Below are 24,147 nucleotides of genomic sequence, written 5' to 3'. Positions count from 1 at the left end.
AGTCAACCTTTGGCTCCCTGCCTGCCGTCCTAGTTGCGGACTCTGTCCCCCACCCTCCCCTAACCTGGCCCCTGGAGCCCGGCCAGTCACGTGATATATCGGTCCTTTTTGGACTGTTTCCTTTAGGATCCCGATTTAACTTCCTCCTCCCCACTTCCCTCTGCCCCCAATATCTCTGGGCACCACCATCCGCTCTGAGGAGCAAGCTTGCAGAGGAACCTGGGCCTCAGTCTTCCCACCTGTCAAGTGGGGCCCCCACCCCACACCGCCTTCACTCTCTTCATTGCCTAGTCTTGCCCGGTCTTTTCCCACTCCCTCACTCCCCCGACCCCCACCAGACTCCCATGCAGTTCCGAGGACTTGTTTCCCTCAGGGCACAGGAGGAGTGGGAGAGGCGAAGGGCGACAGAGCCCTAAGGGAGGTCGCAGAACTGGTCTGAAAGAGAACCCACCAGGCCACAGGGTGAGTTTGGCCGGCCTCTAGCTTCAGACAGACGGGGTTCAAATCCTGCTTTGCTTCCGACCACCTGCTGATTTGAAAATCATCTCTCTGGGCCTCAGTTGTCTCCTCTGTGAAATGGAGCCCCGCTTAAGACCAAGGGCGGGAAGCGTCTAGCAGGAGATCTCTGACCAGAACCAGGGAGGTGGCCTCCACCCGTGCCCCTTCCCAGCCCTGGAGCGGCGCCTCGCCTCCCAATCCCGGGTCCCTCCGCCGCAGGCTCCTCCTCCACTGACATCAGAGCCGCAGGCGGGCGGAGAGAGCCACCGAGCCCAGCCGAGCCCCAGCCCCAGCCCCAGCCCCAGCCAGAGAGCGGGCGGGTGGCCCAGGCGCGCAGCGGTGAGGACCGCGGCCAGAGCTCGGCGCCAACCACCGCGGGCCTCCCAGCCAGCCCCGCGGCGGGGCAGCCGCAGGTACAGCCGGCCCACCCACCCCTGCACCCCTGGGCGCTGCGGGGGTGCGGTAGGAGCCCCTAGCCTCTGGGTATCCTTTCCCAAGGAGTGGCCACTGGGCACCCTCCCGGGCGGGCTGGACCCTGAGGGGCAGGCAGGACCCTGAGGGGCAGGCAGGACCCTGAGGGGCAGGCAGGGCTGGGCCTTTCTCCTCCACCTCTGCCCCAGGCCCAGCAGGTGCCAGGCAGGCCCATGGGACACTGATTGGGTAATAGAGAAGGGGGCCTGTGTGAGCGCCTTCAGCTGGGCCTGACTGTGGAAGGGCGTGGGCATTTGGAGGTATCCATGGGGGCGGGGGGGACTTGTGGAGTGTACAGTCTTAGGACAGGCGTGTGGGTCAGACATGGGTAGGGGATCTGGGAATCTGTGTGTTTTTTGTTCCAGAGGGGTGTCCACGTGTTTTGTGTGCTGGTATTTGACTCTCAGGGTCTTAAGTCAGAGTTAGGAGGGGGTGTACAATTGTGTATTGAGGATGTTTGGAGTTAGGTGTGTAAGGAGTTGGGTTTGGTTTGGAATATAGGAGCTTCCAGGGCATGGGGTAGAGGAGCTGGAGGGTGTAGGGTACATCTGGTATATGAGGGTGTGTGCGCGTCTGGGTGTAATCTTGTGTGGGTGTGGGTGGATGTGTGTTTTGGGGTGTAAGAGGGAGCTGGGTGAGAGATGTTTGGATGGACAGGCAGGTGTCCTGGTGTAGGGCTGTCTGAGGCACTGTGTGGTGTGGACACGTGTGCTGATGTCTGAGAGTACATGTATGATCAGGTGTCCCAGGATCTGGATACAAGGCGTACTGGATCTGGGAGGCAGGTGTTTGAGTTCAGGGCTGTGGAGGGGGCTTGGCGTGGCGTGTCTGCTAGAGGGATGTGTGTGGATCTCTGACAGTTGTATTTGGTAGGCCTCCATGTGGGTTTTGGACTTTGCCTCTAGAGCTCAAGTCGCCTTTCCTAGAAGATTCTGCCCCTGGGATGGGTGGGCAGGGTCCCCTGGGAAAAAGGTCCTGTTCCAGGAGTGGAATCTCACATCAGAGGCCCTAGTCAGGGCACCGCTCCTCATTCTCCCTTAGAGAAGAAGAGAGAAGTACTCTCCCTGAGGTCACAAAGCATGCTGGGGTCTATTTTGGCCTCATCCTCTGTGGATGGGTTGGGAGGCTGTTTTTTTTGAATGGGGCCCATTCTGGCTTCATATTGGAAGTACCAGCCAAGGCCATTCCATGGGCTTTGCCCTCAGCAAGCTTAGCTGGGGGCCCCAGGCCAGGTGTCATTTGGGCCTCTGGAGCCAGCCTCTACCTAACTCCAACCTCACTCTCCCCATTCTTCATCTGATAAATGGGAGAGAACTCCCACCCTCTCCTGCTGGATGAGACAGACTTCAGCAGGGGAAGGGCCAGACTGGATAGGGTTAGATGGGGCCAGGAAGGGACAGAGTAAGTAGGACCACTTCTCAGGCTCCCGGGGCCCAGATGGGGAGTCAGGAGGGAGAGGTCTGGGGAGCTCCAGCTGTGGCTGTTGTTGCTGTGGGAACAGTGCAGAAAGAGCTATTTAAAAACGTGGCTGAGATATTGCTGGAAGCCCAGGCAGCGGGCCGGGGGTGGGGGTGGGGAGGAGGAGGGAGAGGAGACACCCCAGCAATCCCCAGGGTGGGGTGGGGACATCACTAGTTCTGGGAACAGGGGGATCCTCCAGGCTCCTACCACCTGCTCTGGGGGTTTATCTGTTGTACTGCCAGAGGTCAGGGTTTCCCTAGGTGCTTGGATTTGGAGAGGGGGAAAACTGGGAAGTGAACTAGAATAAATGAATGAATGAATGCATGACTTTGTTAAATAAAGAATTTTGCTGCCACTGTGAAAGGTTTTTCTCTAGGCACGAGAATTTGCCGAATGTTGAATAAACAAATGAATGTTTGTTGAATGATTTTGTCAAATGATGAATCAAGGATGAATAAATGCAGGTTGAATGACTGAATGGGGCCTGTACCAAATTCCCAGACAGAAGGCTGGGCTCTGCTAAGTCTCCTCCTTCCATTCTCCTTGCAGGAGCCCTGGCTGTGGCCGGGGGGCAGTGGGCCATGCCGGGGGCAGTGGAAGGCCCCAAGTGGAAGCAGGCAGAAGACATTAGGGACATTTACGACTTCCGAGATGTTCTGGGCACGTGAGTCCAGGGCAGGATTGGGTGCTGGATAGCTGGGGGAGGCTGAGTCCAGGGTGGTGCTTCCTCTGGTCAATTAATGCTTCCTGTTTCCCATAGCCCAGGCCCCGTGGCAGCACTATCTAGGGCCTAAACTGTCCCCAGCTTTTCACTTCTGGATGACAATGGGTGGGACAGGGCCTGCTCTTCCAATAGTCCTGGGTTCTTGAAGAGAAAGAAGTTGGGAGAATGAAGGTGCCAGTCAGTCCATCTAACTTGCTGCCAAGAGCTAGGCGTTCTGGCCTAGGTTTGGGAACTGAGGCTGGGGATGGCTCTGTTCTTGGTGCTGGGAATGCAGAAATAACTCAAACCTGGTCTCTGTCCTTCAAGTTGATCCCAGACATGTGTAAGAGACAGACCCACAGAAAATGACAACAGGGTGTGTGCTGTGCTCCAATTAAGGTTGGGATTGAGGGCTTTGTGGAGCCCAGAGAGAGCTGTGCCTTCTGCCTGGGGGGAAACTTCCTGGAGAATGGGGCATTAGAGCTGGGGACTGAAGGATGGGTAGGTGTGCACCTGTCAGAGAGGAAGAAGGGCATTCCAGGCAGAAGGAATAACATGAACAAAGGCTTAGAGGCATGGTTCTATGTGGAAAGAGGCAGAGTGTGGTGGAGCTTAAAATCAGAGGCTGGGGGAAGAGTGGGAAAAAAGGCTGGAGATGAAAGTGGAACAGTTTGTGTAGGGTCTTGGAAGCCAGGTCAGGGAGGCTGGATATTGTTCCATAGGCCACTGGGAGACACTTAAGACTTTGGCAGGTGTGCAATTCAGGACAGTCACTCTGGCCACAGCTTGGAGGGTAAACTGGAGAAGGACAGGACTGGAAACCAGTGATGAGGTTACTAGAGTAACTATCCCTAAGGATTGAAATTTCACCATGAGGGATGCCTTTCTTGACTTACGACTTCTTTTTTTTTTTTTTTTTTTTTTTTTTTTTGAGGCGGAGTCTCGCTCTGTCGCCCGGGCTGGAGTGCAGTGGCCGGATCTCAGCTCACTGCAAGCTCCGCCTCCGGGTTTACGCCATTCTCCTGCCTCAGCCTCCCGAGTAGCTGGGACTACAGGCGCCCGCCACCTCGCCCGGCTAGTTTTTTTTTTTTTTTTTGTATTTTTAGTAGAGACGGGGTTTCACCATGTTAGCCAGGATGGTCTCGATCTCCTGACCTCGTGATCCGCCCGTCTCGGCCTCCCAAAGTGCTGGGATTACAGGCTTGAGCCACCGCGCCCGGCCGACTTACGACTTCTTATTCTCCCAGAGAAAGCAAACAGATGTGGAAACAATACCCTAGTAAATCCTCCTTAATCAGTTAACTTTAGTTAAATGAGTTTATTTGTTCCTTTTTAAGAGCTTGTTCTAAAGCACTGCTTCTTAAAGTTCAATGAGCATACAAATCACCTGAGGATTTTATTAAACTGCAGATTCTGATTTAGTAAATCTGGGGCAGGGCCTAAAGTTTTGCATTTCTTTTCTTTTTCTTTTCTTTCTTTTCTTTTTTTTTTTTTGACATAGGATCCAAAGCAGTAGAGATTTTGCATTTCTAAAAAAGTTCCCAGGTGATGCTGATGGTTCTTTAAGGTGTTAAATTAGCCATGACTCAAATTAGCAGAAAAACGGATGAACCAACTGCACACAAAATCAAAAAGCTCAGGGGTAGACTTCAGGCATGGCTGCATCCAGAGGGCCACATAATGTTATCAGGAAATGTCTTTGGCCATTTCTCAGGTTGGACTTCCTTTGTGTTAATTTCATTCCCAAGCAGGCTGTCCCCACGTGGTGACAAAGATGATCATCATTAGCTCCAGACTTACATCCTACCAACTCAGCAGCAGCCTCATTCTCAAAGTGCTAGGAATCTGGCTTGCATCACATGACCAATTACTGTGGCCAGGGGAGAGACTACTTTGGCCAGGCCTGGGTCATGTGACCACCTCTGGAGCCAGGGGATAGATGAGTGACTAGGAAAGGGTCATCCACATCCCTGGTCCAGTAGTGGTCACAGAACCCATGGGGAATGGAGGAGAGGCTGGAAGGAAGCTGGGGTTCCAGTTCTTCACCTTATGAATCCCCTCTCCCCATAGGGGGGCCTTCTCGGAGGTGATCCTGGCAGAAGATAAAAGGACGCAGAAGCTGGTGGCCATCAAATGCATTGCCAAGAAGGCCCTGGAGGGCAAGGAAGGCAGCATGGAGAATGAGATTGCTGTCCTGCACAAGTGCGTGGGCCACAGCCTTTCCCTGCCCCAAGCTGACCCTGCCTTGACCCTCCCATTCTCCTCCTTCCCTGCTTTGGACAAAACATTTAAACTCTCTAAGCCTTAAATTGCTCATTCATAAAATGGGGATCACAATTTCCACTTGGCAGGATTGTGGGGAACATCAGAAGTCCTTTATTTCAAGTGCCTGGCACAACAGCTAACATGACAGATGTGATGGAGATGCCAGGGCTTAGTAACAGGGGTTTAACTGTTCAATCAGGTGTAAAGATCCATCCTGAACATGGCTTGGACCCACATATCTCAGTTGGTGTTGTCTCTGGACCTACCTCAAGTTCCCCTAACATATTAAAGCCACTCAGCAAGTTTAAAAATGACTGTCTGCTGACCCCCTGACTAAATCCACAACCAGCTGGTCTATGAATTGCTCATGCTGGTATGAAACCTCCTGTCCTCACTGGAAAACTTACAGAGAATCACTGCTAATCTCTCCCCTGAGCTTCCAACCACCCTGGGCAGATAACGGTTTTTTTTTTTTTTTTTTTTTTTTTTTTTGAGATGGAATCTCACTCTGTTGCCCGGCTGGAATGCAGTGACAAAATCTTGGCTCACTGCAATCTCTGTCTCTTGGGTTCAAGCTATTCTCTTGCCTCAGCCTCCCTAGTAGCTGGGATTACAGGCACCTGCCACCACGCCCGGCCAATTTTGTATTTTTAGTAGAGATAGGGTTTCGCTATGTTGGCCAGGCTGGTCTCGAACTCCTGGCCTCAGGTGATCCACCTGCCTCGGCCTCCCAAAGTGCTAGGCATGAGCCACCGCACCCAACTCCTGGGCAGAGCATTTCTACTGAGACCCAGAGAAGACAAGGGATTTGTATACAGTCACATGGAAAGTCTGTAGCAGAGCTAAACCTTCCTCATCATCGAGATCAATTATCGTCTGACCAACACGGAGAAACCCTGTCTCTACTAAAAATACAAAATCAGCTGGGCGTGGTGGCACATGCCTGTAATCCCAGCTACTTGGGAGGCGAGGCAGCAAAATTGCTTAAATCCAAGAGTGGAGGTTGCGGTGAGCTGAGATCACGCCATTCATTGCACTCCTGCCTTGGCAACAAGAGCAAACCTCTGTCTCAAAAAAAAAAGGCCAGGTGTGGTGGCTCACACCTGTAATCCTAGCACTTTGTGAGGCTGAAGCGGGTGGATTGCCTGAGGTGGGGAGTTCCAGATCAGCCTGACCAACATGGAGAAACTACGTCTCTACTAAAAATACAAAATTAGCCAGGCATGGTGGTGCATGCCTGTAATCCCAGCTACTTGAGAGGCTGAGAAAGAAGAATCCCTTGAACCCAGGAGGCAGAAGTTGCGATGAGCCAAGATCGTGCCGTTGCACTCCAGCCTGGGCAACACTGCAGCTGGGCTACAAGAGTAAAACTCCATCTCAAAAACAAAAAACAAAAAACAAAAAATCAATTACCATTACCGTTTAACTTACAAGTTTTTTTTTCGTTTTTTTTTTTTTTTTTTTGAGACGGAGTCTTGCTCTGTCACCCAGGCTGGAGTGCAGTGGCGCAATCTCTGCTCACTGCAAGCTCTGCCTCCTGGGTTCACGCCATTCTCCTGCCTCAGCCTCCTGAGTAGCTGGGAGTACAGGCGCCTGCCACTACGCCCAGCTAATATTTTTGTATTTTTAGTAGAGCCAGGGTTTCACTGTGTTCACTAGGATGGTCTTGATCTCCTGACCTCGTGATCCACCTGCCTCAGCCTCCCAAAGTGCCGGGATTACAGGCATGAGCCACTGCGCCCAGCCCACTTATGAGTATTTACTGTGTGCCACGCGCTGTGCCAAGCACCTTACCTGCATGATCTCACATGATCCTCACTCCAACTCTTTGAGGGAAGTACTGCCATTGGCTTTATTTTATAGATGAAGAAACTGAGGCTCAGAGAGGTTACATTAAATCTAGCACCTACCCTGTACCAGGTGCTGGAGGAACAGTGGCATGCAAGACAAAGCCTCTGGATTCAGGGAGCATATGTCTGGTAGGGGAGGCTGACAAACATGTAAACAAAGAAAATTATTTTATTTTTCATTGTTTTGAGATGGAGTTTTGTTCTTGTTGCCCAGGCTGGAGTGCAATGGCATGATCTCGGCTCACTGCAACCTCAGTTTCCCAGGTTTAAGCAATTCTCCTGCCTCAGCCTCACAAGTAGCTAGGATTACAGGCATGTGCCACCGTGCCCAGCTAATTTTTGTATTTTTAGTAGAGATGGGGTTTCACCATGTTGGCCAGGCTGGTCTCAAACTCCTGACCTCAAGTGATCCGCCTGCCTCGGCCACCCAAAGCGCTGGGATTACAGGCGTGGGCCTCCATGCCCAGTCAGAAAACTAACAGGCATGTTATCAGGCTGGGTGCAGTGGCTCACTGGTAAAAAGATCAGCACCCATATAGCATGTGACAGGGGCAGGATTTGGACCCAGGTTTGTGTATGCCAGAGCCCAGTGTTTATCCCTCTGCTCTCTCACCTTCCAAGAAATAGTAATAAACCATGGTAAGCCAGCTTTTCCCTTTGGGGCCTACATCCTTGGTTTGTCCTACCCAGGTTTGCAGCTACCTGGTCGGGGGTAGCTGTCCTGAGCTCTAAACCACTGCTTTTTTTTTTTTTTTCTTTTGAGACAGGGTGTTACTCTGTTGTCCAGGCTGGAGTGCAGTGGCTATTCACAGGTGCAATCGTAACAGACTGCAGCTTCGAACTGCTAGGGCCAAGTGATCCTCCTGCTTCAGCCTCCCAAGTTTAAGTAGCCTGGACTACAGGTGCACACCGCCATGCCTGGCTAAACCACCTCATTTCTCCTTTCAGGATCAAGCACCCCAACATTGTAGCCCTGGATGACATCTATGAGAGTGGGGGCCACCTCTACCTCATCATGCAGCTGTGAGTGGCCCACTTCCACCCACCCCCACACACCTCTCCCTGCCGTCCCAACCCTCTTTGCCAGACTGCCCTATCCCTGCTGCAGGGTGTCGGGTGGGGAACTCTTTGACCGTATTGTGGAAAAAGGCTTCTACACAGAGCGGGACGCCAGCCGCCTCATCTTCCAGGTGCTGGATGCTGTGAAATACCTACACGACCTGGGCATTGTACACCGGGATCTCAAGGTGGGGCTCGAGGGGGTGTGGTGAGCTGGGGTACCCAGGGGTGGGGCCTTTGCAAACCCCGAACTGTCTGACCTTGGGCAACTTTCACCCCCTCACTGAGCCTTGGATTTCCGTCTACAAAGTGGATCTTGTAACCCTTAAACTGCCTCCTCCTATTCTAGTCCAGATACTCAAAAGAACACAAGTGAATTGTGCTGGCATTTTATCCAAATAACATTTTATGTATTTTTCTGATTTAAAAAAAAAAAAAATCTGACCAGGCATGGTGGCTCACGCCTGTAATCCCAGCACTTCAAGAGGCAGGATCACCTGAGGTCAGGAGTTCGAGACCAGCCTGGCAAAACCCTGTCTCTGCCAAAAATACAAAAATTAGCCGGGCATGGTGGCGGGTGCCATCCCAGCTACTAGGGAGGCTGAGGCAGGAGAATCACTTGAACCCAGGGGGCGGAGGTTGCATAAGCTGAGACTGTGCCATTGCACTCCAGCCTGGGCGACAGAGCGAGACTCCATCTCAAAACATAAACAAAAAATAAAAACAAAAAATCCTATTCCCCTTTTGTAGAAAACTTGGATGGGACAGCAAAACATAAAGAAAAAAGCCAGAAATCCCTGAAATCCTGTTCCTCAGAAATAGCGATGGGGCTCTCATTTAGCAGTACATCTCAATCCGGTCTAAGAGAAGGGCACATGTCTGGCTTTGAATTCTGGCCCTGCTACTCCCTAACTGTGGGTTCTTGGGTGAGTCACTTTGCCTCTGAAGGCATCAGTTTCCTCATCTGTTAGGTGGGATTATTCAGACTGGCCTAGCAGGGATGCAGTGAGGATGACATGAAATCAAGCACTAATCCAGGGTCTGGCATAAAGTAGGCATTCAAACATTTCTTTAGGGCTTTACAGTGCACATCTGAAGTTTATAGAAAGTTGCCTCCCACACCCTCTTGGGCCTTGTCCTTCCTGGAATTTTTGGCCTTCTTGAGAACTTTCTTGATTTTCTTACGGCAGCCATGAAGCCACAGTGGCTTTTGGGGGATCCATTATTTCTCAGAAGGTGCTTGGAGAGGCAGAAGGTTCTACTAGCCTCTAACTATCTCTGATTGCCCCTTCCCTTCCCTCCTGCCCTTCAAGCCAGAGAATCTGCTGTACTACAGCCTGGATGAAGACTCCAAAATAATGATCTCCGACTTTGGCCTCTCCAAGATGGAGGACCCGGGCAGTGTGCTCTCCACCGCCTGCGGAACTCCGGGATACGTGGGTGCGGAGGGCCCTGAGTTGGGGCTGTGATGGTGGGGGGAACCAGGAGCTGAAGGGCAGAGATTTGTCACCACCATGTGCTCTTCCCTCCACAGCCCCTGAGGTCCTGGCCCAGAAGCCCTACAGCAAGGCTGTGGATTGCTGGTCCATAGGTGTCATCGCCTACATCCTGTAAGTGGGACTTGGCCATGGTAGGCTATGGCTCCAGAGTTTGTCCTCTGGGCCTGCTTTCCTCTCTTCCTCCCTCTGCCCACCCTCCCTCTGCTTCCCTTCCCTTCTTCTTTTCCCTTCTTCCCTTCCTTCCACCAATCAATTAGGAATATTACTTCATTCAATAGATACTATGTTTCAAGCACTGTGCCAAGCAAGCACTAGAGTAAATTTAGCACAGAACAAACCAGACAAAAGTGCCTGCCCTCAGGGAGCTGACTCTCTTTCTAGTAGGGAAGACAATCAACAAGTAAATAAAGCTACAAAATAACATCAGGTGATAAAAATACATACTGTGGAGAAAAACCAAGCAGGAATAGGGAGCCAGGGGTGATGCCATTTCAGTAGGGAGGTCAGGGAAGGGCTCGCTGTGGAGGGGATGTCCAAGTGGTGAGGGAGCCAGACATTGGAGGTGTGAGAAAAGAGTAGCATAGGCAGAGGCAATGGCAAGTGCAAAGGCCCTGAGGAGGGCAAGATGGCGGTACATTCAAGAACAGAAAGGACAACATAACTAGAACGGGAGTGAGCAGACAGGGCTGGTAGAGTTTATAAAGGGGGAACTCCTTCCGTGGGTCCTGCCTGACCCCTGAGACTGCCCCAGTGCTCCACCCTGGAGTCAATGGGTGTACCTGAAAGTGGAAATGAGGATAAGTTTCTCCCTGCCCAGGCTCTGCGGTTATCCCCCGTTCTATGATGAGAATGATGCCAAACTCTTTGAGCAGATTTTGAAGGCCGAGTACGAATTTGACTCTCCTTACTGGGACGACATCTCTGACTCCGGTATTTGGGGCTTTGCCTTTTTCCCCTGGGCCCCACCTCTGGTCCCTCCCTCACCTGCTTTGGGGGCGGTCTCCCTCCTGCCTTCCTTCTGTCGGATTCTCCAGCGCCACACTAAGAGCTGTCCTCAAGACCAGACACCCTACCCCGGGTACTTCCTTCTGCTTGGCTCCCAGAGTGAGAAACTAGGCATTCATTTGTTCAATCTTCAAACACAGTCTATTTGAAAATATCTCTTCCCTATTGACTTCCTGATGTCTAAAACACCACCATAAACATTTTCATCCTCCTTTTGTGCCCCCTATTAAGAAGCAAACCTGTGAAGCTACTATCATTAATCAGTGTGAATGCACTGAAATTAGTCAAGAACAACTTTTTCTTTTTTCTTTTTTTTTGAGACAGAGTCTCGCTTTGTTGCCCAGGCTGGAGTGCAGTAGCACAATCTTGGCTCACTGCAACCTCTGCCTCCCAGGTTCAAGCAATTCTCTGCCTCAGCCTCCCAAGTAGCTGGGATTACAGGCACCCCCACCACACCTGGCTAATTTTTTTGTATTTTTAGTAGAAACGAGGTTTCACCATCTTGGCCAGGCCGGTCTTGAACTCCTGACCTCGTGATCCACCTGCCTCGGCCTCCCAAAGTGCTGGGATTACAGGCGTGAGCCACTGTGCCCGGCCTCATGTTTTTCTTGAGACAGGAAAGAGCTGGAAGGCATGGGGTGGGAGGGTCTGAAGAAGAATACAGGTTGGGTGGGGTGCGGCATGGACTGATTTGGCCTCTGTTTTGTTTTGATGCTGGGTCAGACCTAAGGGAGTGCATATGCTCTTGGGGAGTACGCAGGCACTACCATGCTGTCATTATCTTTGTTTTTGTCTTGGGGGTTTAGCCAAAGATTTCATCCGGCACTTGATGGAGAAGGATCCAGAGAAAAGATTCACCTGTGAGCAGGCCTTGCAGCACCCATGGTGAGAATTCACACAAGCTGTGAGGTGGGGTGGGATTTGGGGCCCTCAGGTCTGCCTCTGCCCTCATAGGCAACCCACCACATAACCCCATCCTAGGATTGCAGGAGATACGGCTCTAGATAAGAATATCCACCAGTCGGTGAGTGAGCAGATCAAGAAGAACTTTGCCAAGAGCAAATGGAAGGTGAGTCCATATCCCTAGTTCTGGACCCAGCCTCCCCAGGACTCCTCCCCATCCCTACCCAGGCTCAGCTCGCACAGCACCTAGCACCAAGTTGGGCACACAGTAACTGCTTAGGGATCCTTACTGAAGGACTTCATTCATTCATTCAACACTCCCAACACCTTCTCTATTCCAGAGAGGGTCCCTCACCTCCAAATCTAGAGGGAGAAGTCTGTAATTCTTCAGGAGTCATCTGATCCAGCCTATGGGGGTCCGGGAAAGGTTATAAAGGTGGTGATGACTTGACAGAGCTGTCAGTTAAGTAGGAATTCGCGAGGCATAGCAGAAAAATATCTACAGCCATTCTGGGAAGTGCAAGTGCTAAGCCTGGCCAGACTGGAGGGGCTGAGGGGACTGAGAGGCAGGAGCCCAATTTGGAGAAGCAGGTAGGGGCCAGGCCTCTTAGGGCCTCAGATTCCACAGAGGAGCACCAACTTGATCCTGAGGGCACTGAGGAGCCCCAGAAGAATCTTAGGCAAGCATCTGCTACATAGAAAGGGCTCTCAGGGCCAGGCATGGTGGCTCACACCTGTAATCCCAGCACTCTGGGAGGCCGAGGTGGTCGGATCACCTGAGGTCAGGAGTTCAAGACCAGCCTGGCCAACATGGCAAAATCCTGTCTCTGCTAAAAATACAAGAATTAGCCACACATGGTGGTGCGTGCCTGTAATCCCAGCTACTCGGGGGGCTGAGGTAGGAGAATTACTTGAACCTCGGAGATGGGGGTTGCAGTGAGCTGAGATCGTGCCACTGCACTCCAGCCTGGGCGACAAAGTGAGACTCCACCTCAAAAAAAATAAAGAGCTGTCAGGATGCAGAGAATGGCATGGAATAAAGACTGGGTGACCCACTAGGAGGCTGTGGCAGAGATACAGGCAGGAGAGGGTAAGGGTTTGGACCACAGTAGTATCAACAGGGGTAGAGAACAGTGGTTGATCCAGGAGTCATTTAGGAGGTGAAACTGACAAGACATAATGATGCAATGGATGTTGGGGGAAAGAGATGTCAAGGGCTGGCCCAAGATTGTGGCTGGGAACAGAGTGGACGGTGGTGGTACCATGACTGAGATGGTGATCACAGGGACAGAAACATGTTTTGTGGGGATGGTTTTAGTTTTGGACGTGGTGAATTTGAGGGGTATGTGGGACACCTAGGTGATGTTGAATAGAGACACACCTGGGCAAGTTACTTCAGCTTTCTGTGCCTCTGTTTCCTCCTTTGAAAATTATATTAATAGTACCTACCTCAAAGATTTTCATGAAGATTAAATGAATTACTATGTAAAGTGCTTAGAGCAGTACCTGGCATACAATGCTACAGTGTTTGCTATTACATATTAATATGAATTATAGAGTTATGTTTCTATTTATATATACATACACATACATTTAACATATGTGCATGTGTGTGTGTGTGTGAATATATAATAAAGCCTTGTAGAGGTTTCTGGGGGCCTTTAGGGGAATCAATAAAATAACTCCTGAATGAAAATAACAGAACAATTGCAAGAATCCCACTGCACCCCTGCCCCATGACTTGACTATCTCAAAAGTCCTTTCTCCCCTCTCCCTACAGCAAGCCTTCAATGCCACGGCTGTGGTGCGGCACATGAGGAAACTGCAGCTAGGCACCAGCCAGGAGGGGCAGGGGCAGACGGCGAGCCACGGGGAGCTGCTGACACCAGTGGCTGGGGGTGAGGAGCAGATTCTGCAGAATGGCATAGGTGGTCCACAAAGAGGCACCTGGGCTGAAGTGGAGGGCCTGCCCCTCCAGCCAGCTCTGTTCTCTCTTCCCACGCAGGGCCGGCAACTGGCTGTTGCTGTCGAGACTGCTGCGTAGAGCCGGGCCCAGAACTGTCCCCCACACTGCCCCACCAGCTCTAGGGCCCTGGACCTCGGGTCAGGATCCCCTGCGTGGGAGGGCTTGGGGGCAGTCTGCTCCCCTTCCCTCCCTGAACCGGGAGTTTCTCTGCCCTGTCCCCTCCTCACCTGCTTCCCTACCACTCCTCACTGCATTTTCCATACAAATATTTCTATTTTATTGTTCCTTCTTGTAATAAAGGGAAGAAGATAAAACCATCCTTAGTGCTGTCTTCCCCAGTAGCCCCCAGCCCACCTTGTTGTGCAAACTGACTGCTTGATTTGGGGGTGCCTGGCCCTTGAGGTGGTCACAGGGAGGCCCCTCCCCAACATGAGACTGGGTGGGGATGGGGAGAGAGAAGCGGGGAATGGAGGGGAAGGGGCTTGGGGAATTCCTTTGTCCAGGGTGCCCCATCTAGACTTCCAGCCCTTTGGAACCCTTTCTGCGCTTTGCTGGTGGCTCCTGAGCACAGCGGGATTGGTGCAGGTCGGCACTGAACAGCACCTGTATGAGGGTGGAGTCGGTGTGGGGAGGAGGGTACACTGGGGTCAGGGCTGGTAGGACTAGTGACAGTGCTGGGAGGTGGAAGAGTCCTTGGGAACAGGGCCGAAGGCAATGAGAGTCCACTGGGGTTGGGACAGGGGTGGCTGGAGAGTCCTTTAGGGCCACCTGGGGCAGTGGTGGTGGAAGAGTCGGCTGGGTCAGGGCTGGAGAAGTCCTATGGGGTCTGGGCTGGAGGAGAAGAAACCAAGGTACACTCACCGCTTGGGCCCAGCCAGCGTAAGGTCCCCACAGGCTCCGGAAAAAGTTTCCTAAATCAGAAGTGATGAGACTACATTATCTGACCCCTTCTGTGACCCATCAACAGAGGTAGGGTATGAGGGAGAGACGACTAAGAGAGAGAGAGGTTTCTACCATACCAGCCCACTGCCAGCCCCTGCAGCCCACTTTCCTCACCCAGTTCCTTGTTGCTCTGGGGGCTTGGTCCCTTCGCCTGGGACGTGGTAGGGTGCCAGCTGTAGTCACGTTGGGCAATCTGCCATATATGGACATCCACGGGCACAGCCTGGGGCTTGTCTAGGGCCATCAGGCAGATGCAGTCAGCCACCTTTGACAGACACAGAGAATGAGCCCTTGTGGAAGAAGGGCAGCATCCGGCCAGCTTCTTGCTTATAACCCCAAAGCCAGCTGCTTTCTCCTTCACTCTGGGGTTACTGTTGTTCTATATTCGCAATCAACAGATACTATCTATGAATATGCTTTTTTTCTTGAGATGGAGTCTCGCTCTGTTGCCCAGGCTGGAGTGCACTGGTGGAATCTCGGCTCACGGCAACCTCCGCCTCCCAGGTTCAAGCGATTCTCCTACTTCAGCCTCCCAAGTACTGGGACTACAGGCATGCACCACCACGTGTGGCTAATTTTTGTGTTTTTAGTAGAGATGGGGTTTCACCATGTTGGCCAGCCTGGTCTCGAACTCCTGACCTAAAGTGATCCGCCCACCTTGGCCTCCCAAAGTGCTAGGATTACAGGCATGAGCCACCATGCCCGGCCTATGAATACACTGAAATTGCTGTAGTAAGAGCTGCTACCAGGTTCTTTTTTTTTTTTTTTTTTTTTGAGAGGGAGTCTCGCTCTGTGGCCCAGGCTGGAGTGCAGTGGCCAGATCTCAGCTCACTACAAGCTCCGCCTCCCGGTTTACGCCATTCTCCTGCCTCAGCCTCCTGAGTAGCTGGGACTACAGGCGCCCGCCACTTCGCCCGGCTAGTTTTTTGTATTTTTTTTTTTTTTTTTTTGAGACGGAGTCTCGCTGTGTCGCCCAGGCTGCAATGCAGTGGCGCGATCTCGGCTCACTGCAAGCTCCGCCTCCCGGGTTCCCACCATTCTCCCGCCTCAGCCTCCGAGTAGCTGGGACTACAGGCGCCCGCCACCGCGCCCGGCTAATTTTTTGTATTTTTAGTAGAGACAGGGTTTCACCGTGTTAACCAGGAGGGTCTCGATCTCCTGACCTCGTGATCCGCCCGCCTCGGCCTCCCAAAGTGCTGGGATTACAGGCTTGAGCCACCGCGCCCGGCAGTTTTTTGTATTTTTTAGTAGAGACGGGGTTTCACTGTGTTAGCCAGGATGGTCTCGATCTCCTGACCTCGTGATCCGCCCGTCTCGGCCTCCCAAAGTGCTGGGATTACAGGCTTGAGCCACCGCGCCTGGCTACCAGGTTCTTATAACCTGGGAAGAAGGTATTACCACACCCATGTTGCAGACAAGAAAACTGAGGCTCTGAAAGGTGAAGTGACCTGGCCAAAGTCACATGGCTGGGCAACAGGCAGAAACAATATTTAATGTTAGGCTGTAGTCCAAAGCCCATCAAAAAAAATTCTTTAAGCAAAAATTCATTTTTTAAACTACAGAGAAGTATGAAGGAAAAAAAAGGCTGGGTGCGGTGGCTCACACCTGTAATCCCAGCACTTTGTGAGGTCGAGGTAGGTGGATCACGAGGTCAGATCGAGACCATCCTGGTCCAACATGGCGAAACCTCGTCTCTACTAAAAATACAAAAATTAGCTGGGTGTGGTGGCTACTCGAGAGATTGAGGCAGGAGAATCGCTTGAACCCAGGAGGCGGAGGCTGCAGTGAGCCGAGATTGTGCCACTGCACTTCAGCCTGGCGACAAAGCAAAACTCTGTCTCCAAAAAAAAAGATGCCTAATTTCCAATCATCTTATTGCCAGTTAACCCTATTGACATCAAGCAAAAAGTTTTGTCAGTACATGTAATTTTATGAAAGGAACAAAATGTGGCTAGGAGCAGTGGCTCATCCCTGTAATTCCAGCACTTTGGGAGGGCAAAGCAGGAACATTGCTAGAGGGCAAGAGTTTAAGACCAGCCTAGGCAACATTGTTAAGAGCCTGTTTCTACCAAAACAAACAAACAAAAAAGGAAAAGGAGAAATATATTCCCATTTGTCTCTCCCAAGGAAACTATTCAGTTTCCTGCAATTTCCTTCTGGAAATTGCTGCATATATATAGCAGCATATATGTGTTGCATCTGAACAAATAGTCTTTCTAGAAATTCATTCAAAGGGCTATATCCTTTCCATTCTTTCTGCACTCTGCTTTTTTCTCTCATAAAACATCTACTTACATCCTTTCTCCTTCCTGCTCTGCCTCCAGAAGCCAAGCCTCCACCCAGCTCCCAGGCTTGGCTCATTTCCTGCTGTCCTCTTAAGTGTCAGTGGAGAGGGTAGCTCCTACCCCCTGGGGCCTCACCTTGGTGCCCACTCCCGGCAGGGTGCAGAGGGCCTTGTGGGCCTCCTCATAGGAGGCCTCTCGTAGCTGCTGCAGCCAGGCTAGCCCGCCCTGTTCTTCCAGGATGGCTCGGGCACTGGCACTCACGTAGCGGGCACGGTAGCCCAGGCCCAGCTTCCTGAGATGAGCCTCCACCTCTGGCCCTGTGGGGAGTGAGGAGGAGAGCAGGCATCAGGAATCTTCAAGTTCTTCCTGTCCTTGGGCTAGTAAGTGAGCTCTCCACCTCACAAGAGTGCTTTTCCTAAGTACCCCTCCTACCTCCCCACCCTCTATAGGATAGTGGACACTTTAATGTGGAAGGGAAAGGGTTAAGGCCTGGATCCTGTCCCTCTACACATGTTTTCTGAGCAGCTCCTATGAATTGGCCCCTGGAGCCCAAGTCTAGTTCAGGGACTGAGGACTTGCTGCCCTGGAGGAGCTCCCCAACCGAGTTCCTTAATCTTTCCAAAAGAGTGTTCATACTCATGATCTAAAAAAATAACCACAGTATAGCAAGAGCTTCTATGATTAAGTGCTAGCCATCAAGCACTGGCAACACACTCCAGATATATTATCATGCTTACTTTTCCTAAGAACCCCACTGACAGTACTGCTGTTTTCCCATTTTACAGGTGGAGAAAATGAGGGCTTAGAAGAGGTTAACTTACTTAAAGGACATGGGGGAGATAAGATCTTGCACATAGGTCTGGGACACCAAGACCTGTGGTTTTTCCTTCTTTTTTTTTTTTGACACAGGGTCTTGCTCTGTCACCCAGGCTGGAATGCAGTGGCACAATCTCAGTTCACTACAGCCTCAACCTCCTAGGCTCAAGTGATCCTCCCACCTCAGCTTCCTGAGTAGCTGAGACTACAGGCTTGTGCCACCATGCCTGGCTAATTTTGTTTATTTTTTGTAGAGATGAAGTCTCACTATGTTGCCCAGGCTGGTCTCAAACTCCTGGGCTCAAGCCATCCTCCCACCTTGGGCTCCCAAAGTGCTGAAATTACAGGCATGAGCTACCACACTTGGCTAACGCCGTGCTCTTAACCCATTACAGGACACTGCCTCATGATTGCTTTATTCACCCACAAAGTCCTTCTAGATAGAATCTGTTATTCCCATTCTACAAACAAGCTAAGAGAAGCCGGGAGAGGTGAATGACTTTCTTCAGGTCTGATGACTAAGCCAGGAGCTGAGACTCAAGAACAGGTTTCTTTTTCTTTTTTGAGACAGAGTCTCACTCTGTTGCCCAGGCTGGAGTGCAGTGGCGCGATCTCGGCTCACTGCAAGCTTTGCCTCCCGGGTTCACGCCATTCTCCTGCCTCAGCCTCCAGAGTAGCTGGGACTAAAGGCGCCTGCCACCATGCCCAGCTTTTTTTTGTATTTTTCGTAGAGATGGGGTTTCACTGTGTTAGCCAGGATGGTCTCGATCTCCTAACCTCGTCATCCGCCCGCCTCGGCCTCCCAAAGTGCTGGGATTACAGGCATGAGCCACTGTGTTCGGCCAGGTTTCTTTTCTTTTTTTTTTTTTTTTCCTTTTCTTTGAGATGGAGTCTCGCCCTGTTGCCCAAGCTGGAGTGCAATGACATGATCTCGGCTCACTGCAACCTCTGCTTCCCAGGTTCAAGTGATTCTCCCGCCTCAGCCTCCGGAGAGGCTGGGATTACAGGCACCCGCCACCACGCCCAGCTAATTTTTAGTAGAGACAGGGTTTCACCAGGTTGGCCAGTCTGATCTTTAACTCCTTTTTTTTTTTTTTTTTTTTTGAGACGGAGTCTCGCTCTGTCGCCCAGGCTGGAGTGCAGTGGCCGGCTCTCAGCTCACTGTAAGCTCCGCCTCCCGGGTTTACGCCATTCTCTCGCCTCAGCCTCCCGAGTAGCTGGGACTACAGGCGCCCACCACCTCGCCCGGCTAGTTTTTTGTATTTTTTTAGTAGAGACGGGGTTTCACCGTGTTAGCCAGGATGGTCTCGATCTCCTGACCTCATGATCCGCCCGTCTCGGCCTCCCAAAGTGCTGGGATTACAGGCTTGAGCCACTGCGCCCGGCCTGATCTTTAACTCCTGACCTCAGGTGATCCACCCGCCTCGGCCTCCCAAAGTGCTGGGATTACTGGTGTGAGCCACTGTGCCCGGCCCAGGTTTCTTTTTGTTTGAGATGGAACCTCGCTCTGTCACCAGGCTGGAGTGCAGTGGCGTGATCTTGGTTCACTAGAGCCTCCTGCTCCCAGGTTCAAGCAATTCTCCTGCCTCACCCCCCGGGTAGCTGGGATTACAGGTGCCTGCCATCACACCCAGCTAATTTTTGTATTTTTAGTAGAGATGGCGTTTCACCATGTTGGCCGGGCTGGTCTTGAACTCCTGACCTCAGATGATCTGCCTGCCTCGACCACCCAAAGTGTTGGGATTACAGGCGTGAGCCACCACACCCGGCCAGGAATGGGTTTCTAAGCACCAAAAACATTCTCCTGTTTTGAGGCAGTCTGTCTCTTTGCTATGCAGTTCCCAAGCACTTGTCCTAGCTTGGTTCTCATATCTGCCAACTGATACACTTGCCTCTGTAAAACATTTGCCTTACAGGGCTACTGTGAAGAACACATGAACACATGTGTTCTTAGATGCAAAACTATCCTGTTCACTACAATGATACCAGCTTGATTTTTTTTTTTTTTTTTTAGGAGTCTAGCTCTGTCACCCAGGCTGGAGTGCAGTGGCGTGATCTTGGCTCACTGCAAGCTCCGCATCCCAGGTTCACACCATTCTCCTGCCTCAGCCTCCCGAGTAGCTGGGACTACAAGCGCCCACCACCACACCGGCTAATTTTTTTGTATGTTTAGTGGAGATGGGGTTTCACCATGTTGGCTAGGTTGGTCTTGATCTCCTGACTTTGTGATCCGCCTGCCTCGGCTTCCCAAAGCGCTGGGATTACAGGCGTGAGCCACCGCACCCAGCTGATACCAACCTGAATTTTACATATACTTCCTGTGTGCCAAACACTGAGCTATGTGCAGTATGTATATTCCTTTATTCAACCCTCGTGACAACTCCAATCATAGCATAGGTAGGTGCTATTATTATTCTATTTCACAGATGAAGAAACTTTAGTACAGAGATGCTAAATAATGTGCCCAAGTGAGAGTTGGGGTTCAGAACCAGGCATGGGTCTGTCCCCAGAATGCATGCTCTTAACCCCAAACTACTGTACATTGTATACAGATGTTTTTCTGATGAGGCATTGAACCCACTAGGCAAAAAGCACAGACCAGTGAGGTGCATTTTAGGGATGCATAGGGAGGATGAGTAACTGGAGTTGATCAGACCAGGCAGGGCAGTTCTGGATGGGGGAAGTGTTTGGTAAGGCAGGAAGCCTTGAGATGATAACCGGGGAAAAATGAACAGATCTTGAAAGCTGATGGAGGCCTGGGGGCAGGGGACCCACCTACTCACCAGCCAGGGCCTGCAGGCTGGGGAAGCCATGGTAGGTGACATCATCAAGCTGGATGAGCCGAGGTCCAAAAGCCTGGCACAGCCGTTCCACCATGCCAGTGATGCGGGCGATATTGTTGTTGGAGGAACAGATAAAAGAGAAAAGGCATTCGATGGGGTCTTGTCGCAGCAGTCGCACACCTGGAGAGCAGAAATGCAGGAGGTAGGAGAGGTACCTGCTGTTGGGTGTGGCCTCTTCCCACCCACAGGTCAGATCCTAGGTACCAAAACTCCAGGAGCATCCCAGGAGAATGAGAGTCAGCACCATTAGAGAAAGCAACACCAGACCTCTCATTCCTCATAGCATCTTGTAAGGGCTGAGTTACCATCCCACTCCACAGATAAAGAGACCACAATGTAAGCTCCATGAGGACCGGCATTTGGGTCCGTTTTGTTCATTGGTGTATCCGCAGTCACACAGCAGATGCTTTGTATATATTTACAGAATGAATGAAATCACTTGCCCTAGGTCACACAACCACGAATGGGCTCAAAATCCTTGTCACTTCACTATGGTGATTAGCAGAATAATAATAATGATAACAATAATTACTATGTGCCTGCCATTATTCTAAGCACTTTACATGTATTAGTTCCTTAAATCCTCATAAAAGCCTCTGAAGTAGATATAATCCCCATTTTACAGGTGGTAAAACTGAGTCATAGAGAAGTAACTTATGTCCAAGAATCCTAACCCCAGCCCAGGTCCTGTACTCACCTTGGAATTTCTGAGCCACCTCTTGGAAGTGGGAGTCCACGGAACCCCAGTGGTGATACAGTTGAGCCAGGGTGACATCTAGCTGGAAGTACTTGCGCACGGCCTCCAACTCGTCTGGTGTGGGCCTGCCAGGCTGGCTCTTGTCTCCTCGGTACACAGTGCAGTGGAGCTGCTCCTCAGTCTGAGTCAGTGTCCATACTTGATCCGCTAGTACACCACTCCAGTGTGCAGGACTTTGCTCCCTCCACCTAAGCCCCAGGCACACGGCAACCCTGGCACTCAATTTCCTTTCTTGCACCCTTTGGGGTCCCTCCCATCCTACAATCGCTCCATGTACAAAACTGATACAAGTAAAAGTGCTATCTTCCAGTCTGGGCAACATAGTGAAACCTCACCTCTACAAAAAATACAAAAATTTAGCCGGGCATGGCACACACCTGTATTCCCAGCTACTCGGGAGGCTGCGCCCGGGGGTCGAGGCTGGAATGGGCCTCTGCATTCCTACCTGGGCAATAGAGTGAGACCCTGTCCCCAAAAAAGAAAAACAAGTACTATTGTCTTCTGCATCGGTTATACCGCTAAATCCTTACAATATCACTGCACAGACATATTAAAGGGAACAGCCTGGCCACCCGTGCTTGTTTCCTCTTTTGTACCCCGGGGTTTCTTCCATCACCCCCCAAATTCCTTTGTACCCCAGGCCGGGCAGTGCTGAGGCGGCAGGAGCCAGTCCCAGGGGACGGGCTTCCCAGGCGCAGTCACTCACCGGAAGGACTGTCCAGAAGGCAGAACCAGGTCCAGGCGCAGCTCAGAGCGAGGGCACGGGATAGAGGCCCACAGGGTAGGAGCGGAGGCTAGAGTACGATGCCCCATGCGCCTGGGCAGAAGCGCGCGGGCCGGCATTTCCACAGCAGGCACCGCCCACAGCAGCCCCGCCCACCCAGAACCAGGCCTAGTCGGCGCCCAAAGACCCCGCCCAGACAAGGACCACGCCCCTTAAGGCCTCGCCCACAGGGTCTTGATTAACGACCTTCCTCGTTTCACTTAATTCGTCCACCTCCTGCATGCCTCGCCCTTTGCGGGTCATCAAAGCCCCGCTTCGTGCCCCAATCCTCCGGCTTTCCTGAGGTGTAGGTCCCGCCCCCTCCTTCCGACTTATCCTCTCCCGCCCCCAGAGCCTCTGGGCGCGCACAGCTGTGTTCTTCTGAGTTCTCCAGTGGCCGACCACGCCACCACCGGAAGTAGTGCTCAAGCACCGCGTATTTGACTTAGAGGTAGCCAATCCGAGGAGGAGGTGGGAGGCGCCAATGAGAAATCAGGGTGGGCGGGCCGTTCCGAGGCGCCCGCGCGGTTGGCGCGCACTGGGCTGTCTGCCCGCTGTTGGCCTTTCCCCCACCGGGATTGTCCGCACTCGGGGAGCTAACACGTTCCATCCGGGCGCCCCGCGGTTCCTCAGGGCTGTCCGTCTTCAAAGCCACGTCCTTTCCCAGCCTGTCCTCCGAGAGCCGTTGTCCCCCGAACCTCTCCAGTCTTAGGCGTTCGCCCTCCTTGGGCCGCCTCCCACGAACCCTATCTTCTGCAAGAACCGGAGCGAACACAGCTCAGGCCCTAGAGCCCTCGGGAAGTGTCTCCAGAGTATTCTCTTTTGCGCCTGCCCGCTAAGTTTGTCCCCTTCAAGGCCTTTAGGCGTCCTCTGAGACCTCAGGACTTCAGAGGCGTCTCCTCGGATTGTCCCGCCGGCCGCCACAGCTGCTGCCTGCTGTCTTGGGCATTCATTCCTTCCATCCTCCATCTGCTCATGCTTTCCTCAGAATGGGGCCTGTGCCGGGGATTTGTCTGGGGCTGGGCCCAGAAGCCCATCAGGTTGAGTCCAAGTCCCAGTGTGTGGCCCTGAGGCAGCCAGCCTCGTCCAGCCGCCTGGAGCAGGAGGATGGATTATTTAATGTCTTCCCTTCTGGAGAATGACGTGAAACAGCAGGGAGCTAAGAGATATGAACTTTATCTGGGCCATTCTCACCTTCTAGCATAGGGATTTGGGGTTGCTGTATCTTAACTATCAGGCTGCAAGTTTTTTTTTTTGAGACGGAGTCTCACCCAGTCGCCCGGTCTGGAGTGTGATGGTGCGATCTCGGCTTACTGCAACCTCCGCCTCCCGGGTTCAAGCGATTCTCCTGCTTCAGCCTCCCAAGTTGCTGGGACTACAGGCATGCACCACCACGCCCAGCTAATTTTTGTATTTTTAGTAGAGACGGGGTTTCACATGTTCGCCAGGATGGTCTCGATCTCTTGACCTCGTGATCCAGCCGCCTTGGCCTCTTGAAGTGTTGGGATTACAGGCGTGAGCCACTGCACCCTGCCCAGACTGCAAGTTCTTAAAGAGCAACATCTGCAGCTGATTGACCCTTATATCCCAGCCAGAGACCTAGCAGAGTGTACCGTGAGCATGGAATCAACATCAGACCAATGCCATCATTGTCTCAGTGCCACTCCTCAGTGGCTGCAAGGTCTGGGCTGCCCCTTTTTCCTGTGACTGTTCCTATCTGTAGGCATGCCACCCCACAGGCGCCTAGCACTTAGAAGGCATTCCTTCAATAAATGTCGGTGGAGTCTGGAATGAAGGTGCTGAGGTTGGGAGTGAGCAAACAGCAACCCTCTCCATCCCTGCTGTCTCCGGTTAAGCAGTGGGGAAGGTCTCAGCTGCAGTAATGCTGAAACACTTGGGCCATGCCATTGGCAAAGGACTTCAGGCCTCTGAGGGCCAAGAAGGAATCAACAGTTGACTCTTCCCCTGGCAGTTCAGCATACTGGTTGAAGAGCCAGCTTTGCAAACAGACCTGGGTTCCAATTCTAGCTCTGTACCTTCCTAGTTGTAGGAACTAGGAAC

General features: G+C 52.0%; 2 protein-coding genes across 10 annotated transcripts; one reads left to right on the top strand and one right to left on the bottom strand.

The window, feature by feature from the left end:
- Window positions 1-668: 668 nt before the first annotated feature.
- Window positions 669-13,998, top strand: CAMK1 (calcium/calmodulin dependent protein kinase I). 2 transcript variants are annotated; one of them, XM_033210594.1, is made up of 12 exons: window positions 688-911; window positions 2,980-3,094; window positions 5,204-5,335; window positions 8,197-8,271; window positions 8,357-8,495; window positions 9,621-9,747; window positions 9,842-9,917; window positions 10,624-10,736; window positions 11,618-11,696; window positions 11,793-11,880; window positions 13,495-13,612; window positions 13,720-13,998. In XM_033210594.1, the coding sequence occupies exons 2-12, from the start codon at window positions 3,012-3,014 to the stop codon at window positions 13,800-13,802; spliced, it is 1,113 nt and encodes a 370-aa protein (XP_033066485.1). In that variant the 5' UTR covers window positions 688-911; window positions 2,980-3,011; the 3' UTR covers window positions 13,803-13,998. The 2 variants fall into 2 exon arrangements, with proteins under 2 accessions (XP_033066484.1, XP_033066485.1); XM_033210593.1 differs by having other exon boundaries at window positions 669-911; window positions 13,495-13,997.
- OGG1 (8-oxoguanine DNA glycosylase) lies at window positions 13,934-22,509 on the bottom strand. Of its 8 annotated transcripts, none has more exons than XM_033210592.1 (7): window positions 22,030-22,509; window positions 21,264-21,511; window positions 20,507-20,686; window positions 17,043-17,224; window positions 14,737-14,887; window positions 14,542-14,591; window positions 13,934-14,321 (listed from the first exon to the last, which is right to left on the bottom strand). In XM_033210592.1, the coding sequence occupies exons 1-7, from the start codon at window positions 22,164-22,166 to the stop codon at window positions 14,001-14,003; spliced, it is 1,269 nt and encodes a 422-aa protein (XP_033066483.1). In that variant the 5' UTR covers window positions 22,167-22,509; the 3' UTR covers window positions 13,934-14,000. The 8 variants fall into 8 exon arrangements, 6 of the variants coding, with proteins under 6 accessions (XP_033066483.1, XP_033066480.1, XP_033066479.1 ...); XM_033210589.1 differs by having other exon boundaries at window positions 13,934-14,283; XM_033210588.1 differs by adding an exon at window positions 21,701-21,788 and having other exon boundaries at window positions 13,934-14,591; window positions 22,030-22,443.
- Window positions 22,510-24,147: the final 1,638 nt, after the last annotated feature.

Source organism: Trachypithecus francoisi, unplaced genomic scaffold (genome assembly GCF_009764315.1).
Source record: "Trachypithecus francoisi isolate TF-2019V2 unplaced genomic scaffold, Tfra_2.0 Lachesis_group0, whole genome shotgun sequence".
NCBI classification, from domain to species: domain Eukaryota; kingdom Metazoa; phylum Chordata; class Mammalia; order Primates; family Cercopithecidae; genus Trachypithecus; species Trachypithecus francoisi.
This window is presented reverse-complemented; position numbering and strand designations above follow the sequence as displayed.

Coding starts and splice junctions, on each gene's coding strand:
- CAMK1 (XM_033210593.1), top strand. CDS start 3,012: ATGCCGGGGGCAGTGGAAGGCCCCAAGTGGAAGCAGGCAGAAGACATT. Junction 9,918..10,623: donor GGTGTCATCGCCTACATCCT/GTAAGTGGGACT, acceptor CTCCCTGCCCAG/GCTCTGCGGTTATCCCCCGT. Junction 10,737..11,617: donor GGACGACATCTCTGACTCCG/GTATTTGGGGCT, acceptor TTGGGGGTTTAG/CCAAAGATTTCATCCGGCAC.
- OGG1 (XM_033210587.1), bottom strand. CDS start 22,166: ATGCCGGCCCGCGCGCTTCTGCCCAGGCGCATGGGGCATCGTACTCTA. Junction 20,687..21,263: donor GGTGGCTCAGAAATTCCAAG/GTGAGTACAGGA, acceptor TCTGCTCTCCAG/GTGTGCGACTGCTGCGACAA. Junction 17,225..20,506: donor CAGCCTGCAGGCCCTGGCTG/GTGAGTAGGTGG, acceptor CACTCCCCACAG/GGCCAGAGGTGGAGGCTCAT.